The sequence below is a fragment of the Salvelinus alpinus genome, chromosome 1 (assembly GCF_045679555.1).
Source record: "Salvelinus alpinus chromosome 1, SLU_Salpinus.1, whole genome shotgun sequence".
In the NCBI taxonomy this organism is placed as follows: Eukaryota; Metazoa; Chordata; class Actinopteri; order Salmoniformes; family Salmonidae; genus Salvelinus; species Salvelinus alpinus.
Window position 1 is genome coordinate 70,781,140 of NC_092086.1, and position 25,701 is coordinate 70,806,840.

At 44.2% G+C, this 25,701-nt stretch overlaps 1 protein-coding gene across 2 annotated transcripts in view; it reads right to left on the reverse strand.

Moving 5' to 3' along the window:
* Nucleotides 1–25,219, reverse strand: part of LOC139584601 (myotonin-protein kinase-like) — a 37,873-nt gene extending 12,654 nt beyond the window's left edge. The window contains exons 1-12 of one of the 2 annotated variants that reach the window (XM_071416650.1): nt 24,809–25,219; nt 12,207–12,298; nt 12,041–12,124; nt 11,742–11,837; nt 11,301–11,449; nt 10,312–10,405; nt 2,817–3,014; nt 2,060–2,308; nt 1,661–1,740; nt 1,448–1,544; nt 856–1,025; nt 337–434 (exon numbers count right to left, since the gene is read on the reverse strand). In XM_071416650.1, coding sequence (XP_071272751.1) covers nt 337–434; nt 856–1,025; nt 1,448–1,544; nt 1,661–1,740; nt 2,060–2,308; nt 2,817–3,014; nt 10,312–10,405; nt 11,301–11,449; nt 11,742–11,837; nt 12,041–12,124; nt 12,207–12,298; nt 24,809–24,977 — 1,576 coding nt within the window. In that variant the 5' untranslated portion in view covers nt 24,978–25,219. The remainder of the gene's footprint in view (nt 1–336; nt 435–855; nt 1,026–1,447; nt 1,545–1,660; nt 1,741–2,059; nt 2,309–2,816; nt 3,015–10,311; nt 10,406–11,300; nt 11,450–11,741; nt 11,838–12,040; nt 12,125–12,206; nt 12,299–24,808) is intronic. The other variant, XM_071416639.1, reaches the window with a different exon arrangement.
* Nucleotides 25,220–25,701: the final 482 nt, after the last annotated feature.

Consider the following 25,701-nt stretch of genomic DNA (forward strand, 5'->3'; position numbering starts at 1 on the left):
TAATGCTGTACACAATACAAGGGTTGTGTTCATTAGGCATCAAATGTAAGAACACTTACTGAAAAAGGGAGGGGCTAGTTGGATGTGTCCAAAAATAAATGTTCATTTTAGTTTTCCGTTGCAAAGCGATTTAAAACTTTTCTTTTCCCGTTGTGTGCCTTAATAAACACAACCCAGACCTTATCTTACTGAACTTGACGAGAGAGGCCACAGGTTCAAAATTATCTGTCAAATGGATGGAACAGAAACCCAAGGGAGGATGATAGAACAGGCAATGATTCAGGTATTTGTTTTTTTTAAGAAGAGATGAGGAGGGATGAGTGCTGTGTCCCTTGCCTGTCTCCTTGGAGGACTTCAGGCCCCCGATCTCCACCCTTAGACTCTCCATCTCTTTCTCCAGCTCTCCATTCCTCTTCTCTGCCTCATGTAGCCGTCTATGGAGATAAGTGGATACGGTCAGCTCTGGTATTGGCTATGAATATGTAGCTGAATATCAAATTACATCATGACATTATGGATACCTCTATAACATACATGTACATTACCTAGATGTCAGAGCTGTCAAGTCTGAAGGGAAAGGTGAGGGAGACCCATTGTTAGCAGTAGAGCAATACTGCAATAAATGCCCCATATCAACGTCTGTGTGTCTGTGTGTCTGTGTGTCTGTGTGTCTGTGTGTCTGTGTGTGTGTCTGTCTGTCTGTCTGTCTGTCTGTCTGTCTGTCTGTCTGTCTGTCTGTCTGTCTGTCTGTCTGTCTGTCTGTCTGTCTGTCTGTCCGTCCGTCTGTCTGTCTGTCTGTCTGTCTGTCTGTCCGTCCGTCCGTCCGTCCGTCCGCACACTCAGGGTTCATCTAACCTGTGCAGGTCCTCATCAAGTCCTGAATTCTGGTCTGTCTCCTCCTCGTCCTCCTCTATCGTGGTGTGAGTGGACTCTGCAATACCCTGCTCCAAGGCTAGGGGGAGCTCAAGCAGGGCAGGCAGGCTGTCAGTTGATGTCAGAGCGTCTCTGAGCTGCCACATCTGACTCTGAAAGCCCACACCACCCCACTCAGTGTCAGAAATACACGGCATGGTAAAGTAAAACATATCAGTTCCCCGAAAATAACAATCTAGCAGCCGTTAATATCTCTTGCATGCCTAACTCTCTGACGCATGCCACAGAACACATCAGACATTCAAGATGCAGCTAGCTCAGAAGCACGAAACATTTGTGTCACAGCTGACTGGCACACTTGAGATGAGGTTAACTATAGCAGTTAGTATTCCTGAATAAACAAACTGACATGTACATGTGTAACAGAGCTACAGCTAACTAGCTAGCGATTCCATATCGGCTACATGAGAACACTCAAATTGACTTAACTAGCCTAGCTAGTGGTTAGTATTTAGTTTAGTTTTGACTATTACAACTCATCTCAGCAAGTCGCTAGTGTGGATATTCAACCTACCAGCTTGTCCTGGAAATTGAGGCTTGGCAACCCTTGATGGCGCTGGTGGTCAATCTCCATCATGATGTCACAACTGCGGTCCAAGGCACCTGTCTGTCTGTAAGAGATTGAGCAATTGGCGGAACAAACATAACTGTTTTGACATAGTTTTGTATGATACCCCATTAATTTGAGGGACGTTGATACGGAGACAGTATATGATATGAATGTGACCTTGTAGCTGTGTAGGAGTAGCCAACGAAAGCCAGGTGAACACCGATAGGGGCCCTGTCCATCACGTCACTCAGTGTTTCCTGCAGGACAAAAGACAGCATTACATCTAGTGTGCTTTATATGCATGTCAGGTATGGGCAATTCCATGCCAGCGCAGACGGATAATATTCTTGGTATCTCAGATTGTTATGGTAATTCTCACATAGAAACTTCATTGTGAGGAAAGATGTTTGACATGCTTTTATACATTTGTATCACAAACCATTTAAGGCACTTTTAAGGCGTATATACACCTCCTGTAAGACTTTATGATCTGTAAACTACATGATACAGACAACATCTTGGTGTCATTACATTATAGTGTGATCATATTCGATCCTGGGCTTTTCGGATTAATACCATTTCACTGAGGCAGTCGTCCAACACGTCAAAGTTCGAGGTGTCAGTGGCGTTGGAGACTTCAGGTTCGAAGGGTGCTGGAAGTTCATGCAGGGAGCCCCAATCTAGTCCACAGAAGAAAGGGTGACCCCTGAAGTCCCCAGAGCCCCCAGCCCCCATACGATCCTCCCTCTCACAGATCAGCCCCATGATGAGGGAACGGGCCATGTTTGAAACCTCGGGGCCAGACGGGGGGAAGTCAAAGTGCTCCTGGAGGGACATAATGGTTAGTTCCTTATAGTTCAAGCTTGCAGCTCTTCTTCACAATTCTTTAGGTTTGAGCTCAATATATACATTTTTTGCAGTCTTTGCAGATGTATAAGAAGATGGTCACAAAGATTACTATGGCCAAATCCCAAATCGACCTCTACGCTCTATGCACTTGTGTAGACCTGATTGGATTTGACAGGTGTAAGCAATATCGTAATATCGTAACCTTGCCCTCTGATAAGTGGAAGCTAGGTGGACGTTTCACAATATTGCTTATACTAATCAAATTATCTAAGATCTCCACAAGTGCATAGAGTGTAGGGCTTAGGGCTAGATTTGGGATTGAGCCCTATTGAATATTAGCTACTTTTAAACATCCCTTCCTCCTCGGATTTCCCACCACTTTTGGCACCGATATGTACAGATACATATGTAAATTTTCTGATGACTCTTCAACATGTTCTCCTGTTCAATTTGTGAAGTGACTTGCTCTCAGTCGCCATCTTACCTGGAAGTTCATGATCTTGGCATAGGTCTCTGAGATAGACTCTGCGTAGAAGGGTGTGGTCCCCTGCAGCATCTCGTAGGCACAGACCCCCAGGGCCCACCAGTCACACTCAGGGCCATAGCCTCCCCCTCCTTCCACCGCACGCAGGATCTCTGGGGACAGGTAGTCGGGTGTGCCTACTGCCAAGGACGAGTGCACCTGCAAATGCACAGTGACATGTCAACACACACAAATGCATTGACAAAAGTAGGATTCTATCCTTGGGATGCAATACGTTCACATTATAGAAGAGAGAAACCTTCCCTCACAGAAAGTAGTAGTTCTAACTCATTAGTAGCAACAGAAGTCACACACTGTCACACTATAACACACAGAGGAGTACACCTTTGTGTCACCGAGGTGGTTTAGTGAGTAAGTAACTCTACCTGAGCCCTAAAGACTTGCGTTAGCTCCCTGAGCCTTGGCTTTAGCTCAGAGGGCTAACACAGCCTTCCCATTGGACACAAACTGGTTGAATAAACATTGTTTCTATGTGGTTTGTTAACGTATTGTGACGTAGATTCTACGTGGAAAATATATTTGATTTGAAAAAATATATTTGAGAATGGAATTTCAACCACAGAATTATGTCCAAATAGACAAACCTTGTATAAAATGTTGAATTTTTACATTCAAAACATTGTCAGATCTTCAACGTTTTAGCCACCGTTAGAAAAAAAACTATAGGCTGGGCAATACCTCCTCCTGGAGAATTGATCTACACTATATATACAAATGTATGTGGACACCCCTTCAAATTCATGGATTTGGCTATTTCACGTGTATAAAATCTAGCACACAGCCATGCAATCTCCATAGACAAACATTGGCAGTAGAATGGCCTTACTGTAGAGCTCAGTGACTTTCAACATGCACCGTTCTATCATAGAATGCCACATTTCCAACAAGTCAGTTCGTCAAATTTCTGCCCTGCTAGAGCTGCCCCGATCAACTGTAAGTGCTGTTATTGTGAAGTGGAAACGTCTAGAAGCAATAACGGCTCAACCGTGAAGTGGTAGGCAACACAAGCTAAAAAGTATCTATACTGGATAATGCTAGCATGGCAGGCTAGCTAGCTACAGGCTAGCTAACGTTAGCTTACAAGTCAGATTTGAAAGTTAGTTTGTAGCTCATAAAAGTATTCTGTATTGTCTAGGGCAAACCTAAATAATGGATGCGGATACTGTATGGTGGTAGCTAACTCATGTCTAAGTCTGACTAATACAGTGAACTAGGAGCAACAAAACGAACCGTAACCGTGTCACCGGCCTGAATCTAATCCAATCTGGAGCTACAGTCAGTGTACAATGTAAAGCAAAGAATTAGCTTGACCAGAGTTACTGCATTGATGGCACAGACGGCTTCATCAACAACGGTTATGTGAAAAGTTTTACAAAAAAATTAACTAGTAGGTTCCTTAACCAGCCAAGCAGATACAAGTACTACCCAAAATGACGTTAGAAATATGTCTTTTAGAAGTTATTTTCCAGACGTCGACATCAAGTACACTTCAGGTGCTGAATGAACATTTAGAAGACGTCTTTTCCTGACGTTGAAAATACACTACCATTAACAAGTTTGGGGTCACCATCTTACCCAAAGCCCTGAGAGATGGTATTACATTCTCTTGGTTCAACAAAGGAATTAAACCATTTGTCAATCTCTACAGAGAAGGTGAACTACTATCCTTTCAACAACTGGCATCTCATTTTCAGTTACCTCAAACACATTTCTTCAAGTACCTACAGGCATTACATTACCACTCAGCAGGGAGGTAAGATTCAGCCCATGAGTAAACCTAAAACTGATAAACTTTTGCTGGAAAGGAAATGGGTAAAAGGTTTCATTTCCTAGGTGTACTCTGGTCTTCAAACTCTGTTGGGGAATGATGAACCTCTGAAATCATGCATGAAGTGGCATGATGACCTTGGTCTCATTGTTAAGGATGCGAAATGGGGAACGCTCTTTTTAGATGCTCAGCGTCTTTCATTTAACACAAGGCACAAGTTGATGCAATTCAATATTTTACATAGGGTATACTTTACACTAGAGAGACTGTACAAGATCAATTCTAATTCCGCCAAGCGGAGTGTCAAAAAAAATAAAAAACAGTTTGGGGTCACTTAGAAATTACTTTGTTTTGAAAGAAAAGCACATTTTTTGTCCATTAAAATAACATAAAATTTATCAGAAATACAGTGTAGACATTGTTAATGTTGTAAATGACTACTGTAGCTGGAATATCTACGTACATAGGCGTACAGAGGCCCATTATCAGCAACCATCACTCCTGTGTTCCAATGGCACGTTGTGTTAGCTAATCCAAGTTGATCATTTTAAAAGGCTAATTGATTATTAAAAAATCCTTTTGCAATTATGTTAGCACAGCTGAAAACTGTTGTCCTGATTAAAGAAGCAATAAAATGGGCCTTCTTTAGACTAGTTGAGTATCTGGAGCATCTGCGTTTGTGGGTTCGATTACAGGCTCAAAATGGCCAGAAACAAAGAACTCTCTTCTGAAACTCATCATTTTATTCTTGTTCTGAGAAATGAAGGCTATTCCATGCAAGAAATTGCCAAGAAACTGAATATCTCATACAACGCTATGTACTACTCCCCTCACAGTACAGTGCAAACTGGCCCTAACCAGAATAGAAAGAGGAGTGGGAGGGCCCGGTGCACAACTGAGCAAGAGGACAAGTACATTAGAGTGTCTAGTTTGAGAAACAGTCCTCAACTGGAAGCTTCATTAAATAGTACCCGCAAAACACGTCTCAATGTCAACAGTGAAGAGGCGACTCCGGGATGCTGGCTTTCTAGGCAGAGTTCCAAGTGTCTATGTTCTTTTGCCCATCTTAATATTTTATTTTTATTGGCCAGTCTGAGATATGGCTTTTTCTTTGCAACTCTGCCTAGAAGGCCAGCATCCCGGAGGCGCCTCTTCACTGTTGACATTGAGAATTTTTGGGGGGTCATTGATTCTATGGCTAAATTTTAACTGCTACATTCTCATTTACGTAAGTATTATATCACCATTTTTCACACCTCTTAATAAGAAAGAGGAGACAACTGAAGATTGCAACTAAATATGTATTATTACTCCCGTCTATCACATGCACTTAACTGGCAGTGATGATGTTCAAAGTACTCCAACATACAGAATAAACCAACAGACCACTTCAGCTACAATAACATTCTAAGTGATGGTTACAGATGCTTTTTTTTCTTGCTATGACTGTGATATGTTGTTGTTTATCTACCTTAGTTGAATGCACTGAGTGTAAGTCACTCTGGATAAGAGCTTCTGCTGAATGACCCCAAAAAATCTTGGTCAACCGAGAGTCATCTGTTCTTTCGACAAATCGATTGGTTGAAATGTTTAAATGTGTGTTTTTCTATAATAGAAACACCCTATGTTTGAATAAAATCAACTATATGTAGGGTACTGAGCTTGTCTGATGATTTAAGCACTGATATTAAAAATGACTAAAGAAGGAGACAGATATTAATATATCCTAACCAGAAGAATAAAACCTGTTCCAACCCACCTCCTCCCACTTTCGCAGATTCCGACATTAGGCTCCTAAAAGTTGCCGGTAATAGGCTACACCTGCTGTAAGTAAGCTTTTCCATTTGGAGTGCCAAGTTATCATACCATTTCTACTGATCTGCATGCCAGTTATGATTTTCATATGCACATTTTTGTGGAACAGTTTCATTTCATTTATAATAAAGTCTTCATATCTCAAAATCAATGTAATGTGGTTTAACAAAATGCTATCTAAATGAAAATGAGACACATCTAAAAGTAACTTCTATTGCAATTGCCAATATTTAAAAATAGCCTTCATAAACCAACAAATAAAAACATTGCAGCCTGCAGGTAGAAAATGTCCTGATGAAAATAAATATCCTATGAATCACATTGGCTATGCATGGCCAGTCTGCAAGGAACTTAAAACATGATATCAACTATGAACTTGGTCCAGCCTGATCGTGCTAGCAAACTTGCAACATTGTATAAAATATTCTGGGCCCTCAGAGTGTCCTGCACCAGTGAGCTCCAGACAGACAGAGACAGCTGTAGGATATTTGAGCAAGGGATAAGAAGTAATCAGGTAGGCCTATTTTATGGCGTTTCCACCGGATCAGAGCATTACATGCTGAGTGGTTATCGAAAGGGAGAGAGCTAAGTAGGGGGACTATTTTCATTCTCAATGGATGTAAAAACAGACTTTGTTTACTTGCTGTTTGAGGCGAAGAAAAAATTACTTTGAGAAGATTTTTTCGATTGTGTTATTGACTGTACGTTTGTTTATGTGTAACTCTGTGTTGTTGTTTTTGTAGCACTGCTTTGCTTTATCTTGGCCAGGTTGCAGTTGTAAATGAGAACTTGTTCTCAACTGGCCTACCTGGTTAAATAAAGGTGAAATAAAAAATTAAAAACACAGTGATGGTGAGTCAAGACAATCAGAAATAGTATCAGATCCCCAAATGGGCACATTTATAGGCCTACATCTACGCGCAGGCCAGGTAGACTAGGCCTACTTCTATACCTAATCAGAGTATTCTACTGTGCTCTCCTGTACTGAGCTGTACTGTGCTGTCCAAACTTGTGAACATAGATGTCCCAGACCAGACCAAATCTGAACCAATTATAGACATCTATTTTTGAGCTGAATCAAGGACGGTCTGCGTCCCCTGATGTGAAATGCTTAGTGGGTAGAATCATTTTGGTTGTGAAAGAGTTGTCCTTTCTTTATAGTAAAATGCAATTTACCACTTGGCTGTCTATTGTATCCCCCTGTCACAGGACCTCTCAGTCAACACCACCTCATAAGATGAGAAAGTCAATTGTTTATGAGGATTGCCTGCTGCAGTTGTTTGAGAGATGTCAATTTTGCAGCCGAACATACAACATAGACAAGACCAGCAAGGGACCCTCAGCATCATGCAGACATGTCCTCGCTGTGAGCAGGGCAGACACTTGAATCAGGTTGGTGACATTTGACTTGGTCAAAGGTCAAACTATTTTTGAGATTTGTCCCAATTCACCTTCATGACTCAGCCTGGTGAACCAGCCCGATTGCTGCGTTTACCATTCTATTTCACATGATATCTGAGGTGAAATAGAAAGGTGAGCGCAGCAATCAGGTTGGTTCCACCATTTTAATCATAACCACCATTGATAATGTAATCAGTGTTTTGTGCGTGTGTTTGTGTGACCGAGCAGTATCTTTAATCCAGGGCTCCCGAGTGGCGCAGCGGTCTAAGGCACTGCATCTCAGTGCTTGAGGTGTCACTACAGACACCCTGGTTCGATTCAAGGCTGTATCACAACCGGCTGTGATTTGGGAGTCCCATAGGGCGTCGTACAATTGGCCCAGTGTCGCTTGGGTTTGGCAGGTGTAGGCCGTCATTGTAAATAAGAATTTGCCTAGTTAAATGAAGGTTACATTTTTGTTAAATTAAAATAATGAGGGGCCAGGAGCTGATCTGAGCTGCCATGCCCATTAATGGGGCACTAGCAAAGACCTTACCTCCAGCCTCACCTCCTGCCTGCTCACTAAAGGTGATCGATAGTGAGAACAGAATTAGGTTTGTTTAGACTGACCTGTTCAAACTTCAACATAGTATATGTTTTTCAGATTTCACCTATCCTGACTGCCATTGGTAATAGAACAGTGACTGTGTATGTGTTCATAGATGCATCTATTAGCTAGTACTTGGAGACTTGCACGATGATGTGATGGAGTCCTGACCAACCGACAGGCTTGATACTGACGTCTCTGAATGGAGAGAGACCTGGCACTCAACACATTCACAATGTGGGACTAAAGGTGATTACTAATAATACAGCACAGCAGAAATGTCCAGTATTTGCAACATCCTTTCCGTCACATGAGTTGACGCCGGAGAGACGAAGCAGGTACGGGGAGTCAAACATTTAATATATAACGGACATGGAACGAGACAGGAACAGCGTCAGCATAAAAGAAAACAAAGACAAGAACAATCAATGTAGAAGAAGGGAACAGAGCTGGGGAACTGACAAATATAGAGGAGGTATTAACAGGTGATGAGTGAGTCCAGGTGAGTCCAATATCGCTGATGCGCGTGACGAGGGAAGGCAGGTGTGCGTAATGGATGATAGGAGTGTGTGATGCAGGGCTGCCTGGTGCCCTCAAGCGCCAGGGGGGGAGAGGGAGCAGACGTGACACTTTCATTCCATGTGTCACTGACGAACTCTGCCTCTACTCTGACTATTTCTACAGATGGAGAGGACTGTAGATGCTTTTGCCAGATGCCAGCTTTGGCCGTTTGATGGGGAAACCATAATTGGGTAGGTTTTATCTGACCTGTTCAAACTTCAACATAATACCTGTTTGTGTGTCAGATATGACCAATCCTAACTGTAATTGGTAATAGAAAAGTGACTATATGTGTATGTGTTCACAGACACATTTATGGAGCCAACAAATGGAGACTTGCAAGATGTCCAGGCTGACAGACGGGCTTGATACTGATGTCTCAAAATGGAGAGAGACCTGGCACTTACTAGACACAACTTTTACTTGAATTCTTTTTTTATTATTGAATTGAATGGTATCAGTCAATATGGAGACGGAGAAACCCTGTGTATTCTGCACCAGGATCAGGAAAATCCTGTTGTATATGGGACACCACACAGGAAGGTATGACCGCTCTGACATGTTTGCCAAGGTAACCCCATTACCACCAGACAAGATGCCGATAGGGACAGTATCTGTATCTATACCATAGTACCATGTTATTTAACACGTCCATGGTCACATTTTGAGGTTCCTGTAACTATAATTGTCTTCTTATGTAATCATATAAAGCGTGCATGTTCTAGATAGCATGCATAGGTCGTTGCAGGTCTGTAGAGATCTTCACAATTGCTGTAATAATCTGCACAGAATCTCAAACGGCATTGATCGCTGGCATTGATCGTGTACTTTTAATGTAATCTCAACTGCAATCCAGGTCATTTTGGTTCTGCTATTAAATGAAGCACAGTGACAACACAATCTGTTGTATAAATAAACAATTTGATATCGTATTTCCATTTGAACGTTGCTGTGCTTTCAAATAGGTAAAAGCGCAGTGATAAACATTTGGGTGACAAATGCACCAAAAATGTGACATTGTTTTTCCATTGGAATTAGGTTGTGCTTTTAGATGGTTGAAAGCATAGTGATAACGCATTTGAGATTCAACAAACTATTAGTTGTCTTTTTGAGTGGGTGAATATCGGTTGTAATCTCATTAATCAACGTCTCAACGAAATGCCCAATTATCCACATTGAAATGATGTGGTGTGCCCAGTGGGTTGTGACAGTAGACCCAGGTTCGATACCTTTGCTTTTGCACAGCAATATTGTTAACAGTGGAGTGAATTGTGAGTGTTTTGCAGCCCTTTGGGGCCTCTCACCATGCCGTCCTCCTGGACCCTCAGACAGGAACCAAAGTCCCCCAGCCTGATGTGGCCCTCTGCCGTCAGCAGGATGTTGTCAGGTTTGATGTCCCTGCAGAAGGGAGAGTAAAAGATGCCAATCTGTCTATGTGCTTTCAAAGGTCTTCCCGTTCCCAGGCCATCTATATGGGATTGCATAACTAATGTTGCCATGGTTCTTGGAATCCTGCACTCATTTGAGGTGCATGGACCAAAAATAAACCATTAGATGCAGTACACGGTCCACACTCAAAAAATTGAGTTTTCAAGTTATTGTATGCTGATATATTCATCCATTCTAGAGTCAACAATGTTCTCTGAACTTCCCTTGTAGGTGTTCCGAAGTAAGGAACAATTGTCCCAGTCGGTATTAAATGGACGTACGGCCCCGCCCACCTGTGGGGAAAACAACCTGTGGTTGCCTTGTTTACCCCATTGTCTCACAACAAAAAATGTAACCTTTTTTCAAACACCATTTTCTTGTTCTCTGCTTTTTTGAAGTCAATTACAAAACTACATTTAAGAAAAGTACACAAGAAAATAATAATGACTATAATGCTTCGAGTAGTAAGTGGAGTTACAAACATACTATATTACACAAGTTAAATGTCTTACCTGTGATACAATGTTTTCCACACATATAGCTACGTCTAGCCTACTTGAAAACCGGGTCCCCACAATTTCCCACTCTTGCGCACTGAATACCCTGAAGCCACAAGGTTCTATTTCCCTACGTGGGAGTTTTGCGAAATAATGATTGTTTTCCCCAATTTGTGGGCGTGGTCAAGAGGAATTCCTTGTTATGACATGAATACCAAACTCGGAGTATGTTCCCTGTTTTCTGAGTGTTCTGCGAACATTCCTTCCAGAAACATGACTGTTTTCAGAACTTTAGGGGGGCATTCTAGGAACACCAATTTTTTTTGCTGGAAGGACGTCGTCTTTCCGGGTGTATCTGACTAACTAACCTGTGCACATAGCCCATCCTGTGGATGGAGTCAATGGCCAAGACCATCTCAGCCAGGTAGAACTGCGCCATGTCCTCAGGGATACGGTCGCCAAACTTACTGAGCAGGGTCAACAGGTCACCACCCACGTAGTAGTCCATCACCAGGTACTGAGAGGGAGAGAGAGATGTTGTGAAAGGGGAGAGATAGTGCCAATAAAGAGAGTGAACGAGAAGTTAATGAATTTTTCCTTGGTGTATTTTGAGGGAAAGAAACTGAGGGCAGCTACATTTACACTGAAAAGACAGTACAGCTTCAGTCAAAGTACACAGGGGGTTTCCCTGAAATGACACTGATGAACAGAACAGACAATAATCTGCCACTGAAACACACAAGGTAGACTGTGTCAGACTAGAAGGTCGAAGTGACCCTCATAACTGAGAGTTTGTTACTGATACCCACCAGGTAATTGTCATCCTGGAAGGCGTAGTGCAGCTCGGTGATCCAGCGTCGATCACCCTTCAGCAGAACCTCTCTCTCCTCTTGGTAACACGCTGTCTACAGGACGTACAGACAGACACACACAAACGCAACACAGAAAGAAGGATGAAAGAAGGATGACGCGTCACGTGTTGTTTTACAGTAGAAGCCAGAAGCAACAAAGGAAGGAAGTCGGTGCTGACACAAAATGTGTCCGTTGTGTGAGTAGTGAGAATACAGTATACTCAAACGTTCCTGTGTGTATGTGTGTTTATATTTACCTCTCCTCGCTTCAGCATGTCCCACTTATTCATAATCTTCAGGGCGTACACTTGTTGTGTGCTACGCATCCTCGCTACAGCCACCTACAAACACAGCACCACAAACATGTCACCGCGGAGACAAGATTCAATTGTCCAATGTGCACCTTGTGCGGTGTCCTCTCACCTCACTGAAGGTCCCTCGACCAATCACCTTCAAGATGTGGAAGTCATCCCTCTTGATGCGCGTCTTCTTCACCTGCCTCACCAGGGGCTCCACTGTGATTAGAGGATAGAGAGTTGTTATTGGACAAGAAAGGAAAGAGGGTGCTGGAGAAAAAGAATGGCATGCTAATCAGGGCCAGCATTTTTTATTGATGGTGTTTTGTATGGAGAAAATGTTTTATACATCACATGTCCTTCAAAAGCAAGCATGACACACACACTGTTAACAAGAAGGCATCTGGGCATGCTGGCAAGAACCGTCCGTTTCCTTTTACCTTTCATACAAACACTCCTAAGTGTCATGGGTCAACCAGCCTCCCATGAAATACAACATAGAGACAGCCAACACATGTATTTCTGTGACTCAGTTGGTAGTGCATGGAGCATGTAATGCCAGAATTGTGGGTTTAATTCCTGCTGGGGCCACCATCCGAAAAATTTATGCACTTATGACGGTAACAAGCACCCACTTCCCCTTTAAGACACTGGTGGTCTGAAATAGTCTAAGTGTGTGTCTAAGAATAGCCACCACCGTTTAATACTTTTTTAAGGCAAGTATTTCAGCCCCTTCATTTTTCTTTTTTTTCTCCCAAGCCTTCTTGTGTGGGGAGGAATGCGTGCAAGACCAAGGCAACATTGTAAACCCTTTTAGTGGGGAGAGAGAGAGAGAATGTAACGGCTTTCGTCTTCCTCCTCGACTGAGGAGGAGAAATTAGAAGGATCGGAGGACCAATGTGCAGCGTGGTAATTGTTCATCTTGATTTAATAAAAGTGAACACTCAAAATACAAAAAACAACAAATGTGAAAAAACCGAAACAGTTATGTCTGGTGCAGACACACATTTACATTTTTACATTTAAGTCATTTAGCAGACGCTCTTATCCAGAGCGACTTACAAATTGGTGCATTCACCTTATGATATCCAGTGGAACAACCACTTTACAATAGTGCATCTAACTCTTTTAAGGGGGGGGGGGTTAGAAGGATTACTTTATCCTATCCTAGGTATTCCTTAAAGAGGTGGGGTTTCAGGTGTCTCCGGAAGGTGGTGATTGACTCCGCTGACCTGGCGTCGTGAGGGAGTTTGTTCCACCATTGGGGTGCCAGAGCAGCGAACAGTTTTGACTGGGCTGAGCGGGAACTGTACTTCCTCAGAGGTAGGGAGGCGAGCAGGCCAGAGGTGGATGAACGCAGTGCCCTTGTTTGGGTGTAGAGCCTGATCAGAGCCTGAAGGTACGGAGGTGCCGTTCCCCTCACAGCTCCGTAGGCAAGCACCATGGTCTTGTAGCGGATGCGAGCTTCAACTGGAAGCCAGTGGAGAGAGCGGAGGAGCGGGGTGACGTGAGAGAACTTGGGAAAGTTGAACACCAGACGGGCTGCGGCGTTCTGGATGAGTTGTAGGGGTTTAATGGCACAGGCAGGGAGCCCAGCCAACAGCGAGTTGCAGTAATCCAGACGGGAGATGACAAGTGCCTGGATTAGGACCTGCGCCGCTTCCTGCGTGAGGCAGGGTCGTACTCTGCGAATGTTGTAGAGCATGAACCTACAGGAACGGGTCACCGCCTTGATGTTAGTTGAGAACGACAGGGTGTTGTCCAGGATCACGCCAAGGTTCTTAGCACTCTGGGAGGAGGACACAATGGAGTTGTCAACCGTGATGGCGAGATCATGGAACGGGCAGTCCTTCCCCGGGAGGAAGAGCAGCTCCGTCTTGCCGAGGTTCAGCTTGAGGTGGTGATCCGTCATCCACACTGATATGTCTGCCAGACATGCAGAGATGCGATTCACTACCTGGTTATCAGAGGGGGGAAAGGAGATTAATTGTGTGTCGTCTGCATAGCAATGATAGGAGAGACCATGTGAGGATATGACAGAGCCAAGTGACTTGGTGTATAGCGAGAATAGGAGAGGGCCTAGAACAGAGCCCTGGGGGACACCAGTGGTGAGAGCACGTGGTGCGGAGACAGATTCTCGCCACGCCACCTGGTAGGAGCGACCTGTCAGGTAGGACGCAATCCAAGCGTGGGCCGCGCCGGAGATGCCCAGCTCGGAGAGGGTGGAGAGGAGGATCTGATGGTTCACAGTATCAAAGGCAGCCGATAGGTCTAGAAGGATGAGAGCAGAGGAGAGAGAGTTAGCTTTAGCAGTGCGGAGCGCCTCCGTGACACAGAGAAGAGCAGTCTCAGTTGAATGACTAGTCTTGAAACCTGACTGATTTGGATCAAGAAGGTCATTCTGAGAGAGATAGCAGGAGAGCTGGCCAAGGACGGCACGTTCAAGAGTTTTGGAGAGAAAAGAAAGAAGGGATACTGGTCTGTAGTTGTTGACATCGGAGGGATCGAGTGTAGGTTTTTTCAGAAGGGGTGCAACTCTCGCTCTCTTGAAGACGGAAGGGACGTAGCCAGCGGTCAAGGATGAGTTGATGAGCGAGGTGAGGTAAGGGAGAAGGTCTCCGGAAATGGTCTGGAGAAGAGAGGAGGGGATAGGGTCAAGCGGGCAGGTTGTTGGGCGGCCGGCCGTCACAAGACGCGAGATTTCATCTGGAGAGAGAGGGGAGAAAGAGGACAAAGCACAGGGTAGGGCAGTGTGAGCAGAACCAGCGGTGTCGTTTGACTTAGCAAACGAGGATCGGATGTCGTCGACCTTCTTTTCAAAATGGTTGACGAAGTCATCAGCAGAGAGGGAGGAGGGGGGAGGAGGGGGAGGAGGATTCAGGAGGGAGGAGAAGGTGGCAAAGAGCTTCCTAGGGTTAGAGGCAGATGCTTGGAATTTAGAGTGGTAGAAATTGGCTTTAGCAGCAGAGACAGAAGAGGAGAATGTAGAGAGGAGGGAGTGAAAGGATGCCAGGTCCGCAGGGAGGCGAGTTTTCCTCCATTTCCGCTCGGCTGCCCGGAGCCCTGTTCTATTGGTGTTCTGTTCTACACACAAAGACTGAAGACAACCACCCACAAAACCCAACACAAAACAGGCTACCTAAATATGGTTCCCAATCAGGGACAACGATTGACAGCTGCCTCTGATTGAGAACCATATCAGGCCAAACACAGAAATAGCAAAACATAGAAATACACACATAGACTGCCCACTCCAACTCACGCCCTGACCATACTAAATAAAGACAAAACAAAGGAAATAAAGGTCAGAACGTGACAGAGAAACTTCCAGACCTACTCAGCCTTTCAGGCTTCTTGTGGAAACAACATAATCCTGCAGAGTCCTATTGCTTCCTTGATTGGATCCCAAATGGCACCCTATTCCCTATACAGTGCCTTAGGAAAGTATTCAGACCTCCTGAGTTTTGTGATGTTACAGCCTTATTCTAAAATGGATTAAAAAAATCTCAACAATCTACAGACAATACCCCACAAAGGACTACGATTGAATCGTACTACACCGGCTCTGATGCTCATCGGATGTGGCAGGTCTTGCAAACTAATATGGCCTACAAAGGGAAACCCCGCCGCAAGCTGCCCAGTGACGCGAGTCTACCAGACAAGCTATATTTATTTTATGCTCGCTTCTAGGCAAGCAACACTGAAGCATGCGTGAGAGCACCAGCTGTTCCGGACGACTGTATGATCACGCTCTCCGTAGCCGATGCGAGCAAGACCATTAAACAGGTCAACATTCACAAGGCCGCGGGGCCAGACGGATTACCAGGACGTGTACTCAGAGCATGCGTGGACGAACTGGCAAGTGTCTTCACTGCCATTTTCAACCTCTCCCTGAACGAGTCTGTAATACCTACATGTTTTATGCAGAACACCATAGTCTCTGTGCCCAAGAAAGTGAAGGTAACCTGCCTAAATGACTACCGCCCCATAGCACTCACGTCGGTAGCCATTAAATGCTTTGAAAGGCTGGTCATGACTTACATCAACACCATCATCCCGGAAACCCTAGACCCACTCCAATGTGCATACCTCCCCAACAGATCCACAGATGACACAATCTCAATCGCATTCCACACTGCCCTTTCCCACCTGGACAAAAGGAACACCTATGTGAGAATGCTGTTCATTTACTACAGCTCAGCGTTCAACACCATAGAGCGCACAAAGCTCATCACTAAGCTAAGGACGTGGGACTAAACACCTCCCTCTGCAACTGGGTCCTGGACTTCCTGATGGGCCACCCCTAGGTAGTAAGGGTAGGCAACAACACATCCGCCATGCTGATCCTCAACACTGGAGCCCCTCAGGGGTGCCTGCTCAGTCCCCTCCTGTACTCCCTGTTCACCCATGACTGCATGGCCAGGCACGACTCCAACAACATCATTAAGTTTGCAGACGACACAACAGTGGTAGGCCTGATCACCAACAACGATGAGACAGCCTATAGGGTGTAGGTCAGACACCTGGCCGTGTGGTGCAAGGACAACAACCTCTCCCTCAACGTGATCAAGACAAAAGGAGGTGATTGTGGACTACAGGAAAAGGAGGACCGAGCACGCCCCCATTCTCATCAACGGGGCTGTAGTTAAGCAGGTTGAGAGCTTCAAGTTCCTTGGCGTCCACATCACCAACAAACTAACATGGGCCAAGCACACCAAGACAGTAGTGAAGAGGGCACGACAAAACCTATTCCCCCTCAGAAGACTGTAAAGATTTGACATGTGTCCTCAATCCTCAAAAGGTTTTACAGCTACACCAGTACATCACCGGGGCCAAGCTTCCTGCCATCCAGGACCTCTATACCAGGCGGTGTCAGAGGAAGGCCTTAAAAATTGTCAAAAACTCCAGTCACCCTAGTCATAAACTGTTCTCTCTGCTACCGCACGGCAAGCGGTACCGAAGCGCCAAGTCTAAGTCCAAGAGGCTTCTAAACAGCTTCTACCCCCAAGCCATAAGACTCCTGAACATCTAAACAAATGGCTACCCAGACTATTTGCATTGACCCCCCCCCATATTCTACACTGCTGCTACTCTCTGTTATTATCTATGCATAGTCACTTTAATAACTCTACCTACATGTACATATTACCTGAATTATTTAGACACCGGTGCCCTCGCACATTGACTCTGTACCAGTGCATGTAAATGTGGTCAATGATAGAGTTTCTAACCTTACTAATAGCCCATAGGGGTTCCAACATCCTGAACCCACCAGCATTTGATTTAGCCAGCCTGGAGTGCCAGATGTGCCGTGTTTGCAAATGTTCCATTGTGCCAGGCAAGCTCATGATTCACAGTGTAGGAACCCACTAGCCTCTAACTACCTCTCAGAGAATGGCTATGGGTGAAGTATACCCTGGATGCTGATCTTGGGTTGGTTTAGCATTTTCTGCAATAATGGTTCAGGTTCAGATTGGTGGAGAGGAAGCTGATCTTAGATCTGTTCCTATGGGAAACTTCACTCTGGAGTGTCAGGGAATGTGTCCCTGTCAGCAGGACATGCTTGGTTTAAAGAGATGATGACTGTAATGCCACAGGAGAGGATATGAGGTCAGAAATCATCATTCTCGATTTCCACCCATCCTGATCAGCTGTATCCGCCTCCACACACACATACACCAGTGACATGCGGTGAGGTCGGTGGCTGGGTAGGAACTGGCTATTATCAAAGACAGATTTACTCACAATAAACCTTGATGAAACCCAAGTTAACCATACAACCATACAAATTGACAAACAATTCCCAACCAATGTAAATACCAATTTAGCAAAGATACGCAAGCGATAGTCTCTGATGGTGGCATATTTCATATCATCCAACAAAATGACACACTGCTCAACTCAGCTCAGCTGTAGACCGATGTAGCATCCGAAGTTACAACCAATAGTTGGCACTAAAAGACCAATATATGGACACATTTCATCCGAATAGGTGGCAAAGCAAACTCCATTCACAATGGATTTCAATGCATTCTTCCAATGCACTGCACACACAATAATATTATTATGTAAAATGTTATTATACACACATACTGTATAAAATAAATAAGGTTCAAACGAAATGTCCATATCAACAATTAACAGTTCAAAACGTTGCAAAAGTGTCTCATCAAAATGAGATCAAATGCATCGAAGGGATGTTGTCTATTCCCATGTTCATTCAACATTTAAGTCATTTAGCAGACGCTCTTATCCAGAGCGACTTACAAATTGGTGCATTCACCTTATGATATCCAGTGGAACAACCACTTTACAATAGTGCATCTAACTCTTTTAAGGGGGGGGGTTAGAAGGATTACTTTATCCTATCCTAGGTATTCCTTAAAGAGGTGGGGTTTCAGGTGTCTCCGGAAGGTGGTGATTGACTCCGCTGACCTGGCGTCGTGAGGGAGTTTGTTCCACCATTGGGGTGCCAGAGCAGCGAACAGTTTTGACTGGGCTGAGCGGGAACTGTACTTCCTCAGAGGTAGGGAGGCGAGCAGGCCAGAGGTGGATGAACGCAGTGCCCTTGTTTGGGTGTAGGGCCTGATCAGAGCCTGAAGGTACGGAGGTGCCGTTCCCCTCACAGCTCCGTAGGCAAGCACCATGGTCTTGTAGCGGATGCGAGCTTCAACTGGAAGCCAGTGGAGAGAGCAGAGGAGCGGGGTGACGTGAGAGAACTTGGGAAAGTTGAACACCAGACGGGCTGCGGCGTTCTGGATGAGTTGTAGGGGTTTAATGGCACAGGCAGGGAGCCCAGCCAACAGTGAGTTGCAGTAATCCAGACGGGAGATGACAAGTGCCTGGATTAGGACCTGCGCCGCTTCCTGCGTGAGGCAGGGTCGTACTCTGCGAATGTTGTAGAGCATGAACCTACAGGAACGGGTCACCGCCTTGATGTTAGTTGAGAACGACAGGGTGTTGTCCAGGATCACGCCAAGGTTCTTAGCACTCTGGGAGGAGGACACAATGGAGTTGTCAACCGTGATGGCGAGATCATGGAACGGGCAGTCCTTCCCCAGGAGGAAGAGCAGCTCCGTCTTGCCGAGGTTCAGCTTGAGGTGGTGATCCGTCATCCACACTGATATGTCTGCCAGACATGCAGAGATGCGATTCACCACCTGGTTATCAGAGGGGGGAAAGGAGAAGATTAATTGTGTGTCGTCTGCATAGCAATGATAGGAGAGACCATGTGAGGATATGACAGAGCCAAGTGACTTGGTGTATAGCGAGAATAGGAGAGGGCCTAGAACAGAGCCCTGGGGGACACCAGTGGCGAGAGCACGTGGTGCGGAGACAGATTCTCGCCACGCCACCTGGTAGGAGCGACCTGTCAGGTAGGACGCAATCCAAGCGTGGGCCGCTTATTATTATAAAAATCCATTTAGGCCTACCTTTACTTGCAAATGAAGTCCATTCATCTGGTCATTCAGGGTGAACCTCTCAGTGATGGCATTGTAGAAGTCATGGACATGGCTCTGTTATTATTTTATTCTGCATGCACACAGCAGGCCTATGCTTGTTTGGGAGACACATGTCCAGGGCCTCCTTTGGGTCCATTTACACACTGACACTGACACACACACACACACACACACACAGGTTGACAGAGAACAGGGCCCTGATGGAAGGTATGGTATGGAGTGGGATGAGATTCTTTCCTCTCCTCTGCCTGCCTGTGTTGTTTACCCCAGTCCTTTACTGGTGGAATTGTGCCAACCCATCCAACTGTCTCATACAGATGTAGGATCTTAATTGTATCATTTGTTGATGAGAATTGTACTGCTATCTTGTAGTGTATTCAATATTTAAAAAGGCTTCTCAAGTTAGTAATTTCCACTTCAACATTTCAGACTTTATTTGCCCTAATTGAAAATGTATCAACCCCTGACAAAAAGTACATGAATTATAATACACATAATAATTCATATTTCCTGTTGCTGCAGGATTATATTCCTGCTGTAGCAAACTTGCTCAAATTGGCTCAAAGATCCTACATCTGTAAATGTAAATGTCTTTCCTCCAGGGAGATGGACAGAGACAGGAAAAGAGAGAGAGAGACAGGGAGCTGAAAAGAGAGGGACAGAGAGAGAAAGAAAAAAACAATGATAAAGAGAAAGAGAGGCAGAGAGAGAAAATGAGGGAAATAGAGCGTGTCAGGGAGGAGGTGTGTAAGTCATACCTGTTGCTATGTTTTTGTGTACGTGTTTTGGAAATAAAGAGTCTTAATAACTTAAAATAAGTGGAGGAGCTGACTTGATAAGGTTGAGTGACATATGGGTAAGTCAGGTGACTTTTTACAGCATCTACACAGCATACGTGACTTTTTACAGCATATACGCAACCCCTCCTCTATTTGGCACCATAAAACACAGATCCGGATTTGTTGGTAGATAACATAATAACCCAAAAGAATGATGCAAAATACTAATATCATGAAGAGGATAAGGAACTATCCCAAGTTGAAAACTCCTAATGCTCCTCTGTAGCTGCTGACACACAGTCATTCCAAGAGATATAATGTTACATGATTCATGTAATACACATGCAGGCAACTATGACATTGCATTCTCAAAGCGTGAGCAATGATGGTATATGTTTCTCCCCTTGTTGCATGCAGTGTCTACATTGATAATTCAAAAGAAGGAAAAACCAAGAATAAGTCGTTAAATAAGACACAAAACCCAGATTTAGACACGCATCGCTCTAGTCCACCTGAGCTACATGCCAACACGACCGGCACATGTTGTCAACTACATTTTTCAGGTCAAAAGTCTGAAAGCTGAAAAGGAGGGTGATTGAGCCACAGCCCGTTCCTGTGCATGTTGACTTTGGCCGTGTCCCCATCGAAAACTCATTCTGTTATGAATGCCATGTAGGGAGTGACCAGACCAGAACCCAGCCAGAAAGAGAGGGATGGAGAGAGAGAGAGAGAGAGAGAGAGAGAGAGAGAGAGAGAGAGAGAGAGAGAGAGAGAGAGAGAGAGAGAGAGAGAGAGAGAGAGAGAGAGAGAGAGAGAGAGAGAGAGAGAGAGAGAGAGAGAGAGAGAAGGGCATACACACAGATCCAGACAGAAAGATGCACAGTGAGAGAAACAAAGAAAGAAAGGCAGACAGACCGACAGACACACACACACATGTTATGTTAATCTATCCTCATAGGGACTTAAAATGTATTTCCATTCAAAATCCTAACCCCTAAACCTAACCCTCACCCTTACCATAACCCTAACCTTAACTTGTAACCCTAACCCTAAACCTAACTCCTAAATCCTAACCCTAAACCTAACCCCTTACCCTTACCCTTACCCTAACCTTAATTCTAACTATAACCCTCATTGTAACCCTAAACCTAACCCCTAAACTTAAAATAGCCTTTATCCTCTTAGAGATCTGGGAAATGTCCACACGAGGGAGAATTTTCCTTGATTTACTATCTTTGTGGGGACCTTAGGGGATTTTAGATCCCCACAACCAACCAGGGTCTCCTTGACTCTCTGCCTGTTCGACCCTTGCTGACTGTGTTAAGCAAAGGTGAACTGAGGTCTAACCCACTCAGCCTACACTAATCCCACGAACCTGCTGCATCACTGGTCAACGTTCCACATCTGACACTCTACAGTACACTCATCCCTGAGCGAGACTGGACACATGCTAAGACCAAAATAGGAACCTCCATCTCTGTGACATATGATATCCCTCGGCCACTGAACTAAATTGCAAAACACAGAAGCAGTAGGACACGAGCAATTGCATGCACACGTACGTACACAACATTTTGTGCACACACACACTCACTCAGTCGCATCACATATTTACAAAGCATTTTGAAATACTGTACACTAAGAGTTTATTCAAAAGAGCACAGGAGAAATTAAGTTCAAGCACAGATCTGACAAGATGTGGATTGGTGATCCTCCTCAGTGAATTTCATTAAAATGTTAATTGTAAAACATTTCAAAAGTTATCCTTTTTAGATAAAACTTTCCTGAATATAATCACATGACACAAAATAACAAATTAAAACACTATTTTGCAAAGAAGGTCTACAGTAGCCTCAACAGCACTCCATGGTGTAGCCGGAGGACAGCGAGCCTCCGTCCTCCTCTGGGTACATTGACTTCAATATAAAATCTAGGAGGCTCGTGGTTCTTACCCCTTTCCATAGACTTACACAGTAATTATGACAACTTCCAGAGGACTTCCTCCAGCATATCAGAGCTCTTGCAGCATGAACTGACATGTTGTCCACCCAATCAAATTAATCTAGTACTGAAAGCATAAGCTACAGCTAGCTAACACTGCAGTACATAAAATGTGGTGAGTAGTTGACTCAAACAGAGAGAAAGACAATAGTTGAACAGTTTTTAACAAATTCATTTCTTCCAAAATGACGGAGAAGCAAGAGAAAAATTGATAGAGAGATTTTGGCATTATTTCGGACTTTCAGTATCACTTACTTAGCTAGCAAATGCAAAAAGCTAGTTTAGCCTACTGAAACACCCTTATGGCTAGGTTGTAGCAACCTCAACCTAGGCTGGGTTGTAGCCACCGCATGATGGGTATAGGGAAAATGTCAGTATCATGTAGTAGCCTGAACCTATCGCTGTTACATTGAACTGGGTGAATGGAATATGAATGAGAGTCATCCAATATGCTGTAATAGAAATAAGGCCAGAGAAAAAAATCTTCCTCCCTCATCTTAAACGGTACTCACCGCCACTGCATTGTACAGTATATACTGGGACATGTGGAACCATTCACCATATATGTTACAGTATACATGTATACACATATTTTTGATTGAAGTATCATGGAATATACAGTCTGGTCCATTAAGGCATCCTTGATAAAAATGAGAAAAAAATACTATAAAATTAAAAATACAAATACTGATCTGTATTGTATGCCCTAAAACAATTTGAACACATTATTTTATACTAATACAATTTTTAATTTTGTAATAAAAAACATCGCTAAAAGATAAGGGTCAAAATTATTGCCACCTCTGTTTTCAATATCTTTCAACACCTCACCTTGAAGGGATAACGGAACTGAGCCTTTTTCTAAAATGTTTTATGAGATTGGAGTGCACATTGGGAGGGATCTTAGACCATTCCTCCATAAAGAATATTTCCAGATCATTGATATCCTCGTCTGGTCTTATGGACTGCCATCTTCAATTCAAACCACAGGTTTTCAACAGGGTTCAAGTCCAGAGACTGATTTTGTGGTCAATTAAAAATGTCAGAATTGGAGGATAAACAATGAAAGGTTGAAAAGAAACGTGTGAAGATGTGAGGAGTTCTTTTCACATAGTCTATGTCCAACAGTGAGGCCAATGTTCCCAATCAAACAGTACTCAGTTTTAGTAGCCTGGGGGGCAGGCAATCAGCAAATAGTCCTGTGATTTCCTGCTGTAAAGTGTGTGTGTGTGCGTGTGTGCGTGTTTGTGACTGCTGGTGGGCTTAACAGGCTGACACCAGCTGAAATATCATGGGGGCTCACGAGGGCTGGAAGAAGGTTAACAGAGGGGTGTTGGCTTACATGACCTTGTGTTTTCACTGCAGTCTTTACACTGTAAGGACACTTTATTCTCCTGCCCTTACTAGAACACAACATGACTCAGTGCGCTACTCTGGGGAACACATCACATGCACTCACCACAACCAAGGGTTGACTGCCCTCTATAAACATAGAACTAGTCGTAATGCTGTCCATTTTGAGGGACATTACACTTTCGAATCGAAGTTTGTCCGATGTTTTCAGACTTCTAAAGTAGTCTAATGTCAAGACGGAACCATATCCCACAAAAAGTTACAGATACACAAAGATCATGTCTCCAAAACATGCACATTTTCTGAGGGGTATGATCTTTGTACATTGACCATTCATTCATGATTTTCCGCAGTCATGGTAGCATCCACTTTAATGTAGACATGTTCAGAAACATATTATATTGTTATTTACAATAAAAGTGACTCCAAAATGACACAATACCTTATTTACCATTCATTTCAATTAACGCACAGCATAATCTAAAACACAACCTAAACAAAGTGCATTCAACAAGTTTGTAGAGTCACAAGCTTGATGTAGTCATTGCATGCGAGGAGTATGAGACCAAACACTAAACTTTTGACTTCATTTAATACACTATAAGTGAATTTGTCCATGCCTCTTATAACACCTTCTAATGGGGGGACTAGATACATAAAGTGCTTTCATTTCTAAACAGTAAAACATATATGTATGATACCCTCAAATAAAATTGACATTCTGTACTGTCACCTCATATAAAACATTTGATCTCAAATCCAAAATGCTGGAGTATTACATTTACAGTTGTAGCTTCACTCTACAAATAAATACGTAGGGGAGTGTAATCGTTTTCATTCAAATACTTTGTGCTTAATTTAGTTTACCCGGGGCAATAGAACCTATGGATAATCCCAAAAGGGCAAACTCGGCCGACCCGGCATGCATGTAAGCAAATTGAAACACAGGCAGGTTTTAAACCAGTGAGTAGCCATGCAAGGTTACATCTGAACAAACACACACACACACACACACACACACACACACACACACACACACACACACACACACACACACACACACACACACACACACACACACACACACACACACACACACACACACAGTAAGGCTTTGTAAGTAAGGGACTGACCCCATTGCAGGAAGCCCGCAACGTACTTCTCCCTGGCAAGGGGTGAGAAGCGGAACTCTTGGTACACCCCCACTAGCAGGTCCAACAGTGTCTGCAGTCCCACCGGCCCTGGGGCCTGGAGTTCCAACAGCAGTCGGTCTGAGTCACGAGGCCCAGGGCTCGCCGACATGCTGTCCAGCAGGCGCTGCGACTCCCTGAAGTCAATGGAGACTGGAGGCTGGTGGCTGGTTCTGGACTGGAGCTCTTCTAGTCCCCTGTTTGTTTGACACTGGGGCTTCCTGTAGTTTACAGTGCCCCGTCTTTTTCTCTCTTCCTCCCTGTCTGTCACTCTCTTTCTCCCTCCCTCTTTCTCTCTCTCTTGATCCCTCTCTCTTTGCTCTGTTCCACTCGCTACTCCACTCTCATCTGTTCGTTCGTCACGCTGTACAGTGTGTGTGTGTGTGTGTGTGTGTGTCTCTCTCTCTCTCTTACCCTTTGGCCCCCTCTCTTGGTTTCTGTTTTTGTCTCACTGCTACCACTTCTTAATTCTTCTCTTTCAGTCTATCTGTCTTTCTCTCATCCATCTCATTCGTCAATACTTGCCTCCCAAAACTTCAAAGTTCAAAATCGTTCACCTCTTTCACAGAATTGTAGCTCCATGTTCTAGAACTGTATGTGGTCAAACCAAAACCTACACTACTCTGTACTGCAGGTACAGTACATGCTTTATTGTCTCCACAATTCTCACACAACTGTTACAAAACTGTCCACGGTCCATGAGCTATTTTGGTCCCTCAACCTTTGCAGATCCCTCCATCTCACCTCTCTCTCATCTTCTATCTCCACAGCCCTCCTCCCTCCCTTTTTCTCTCCCTCCTTCACTCACTCTTTTCAGGGGCACAGTGGTTGTCCAC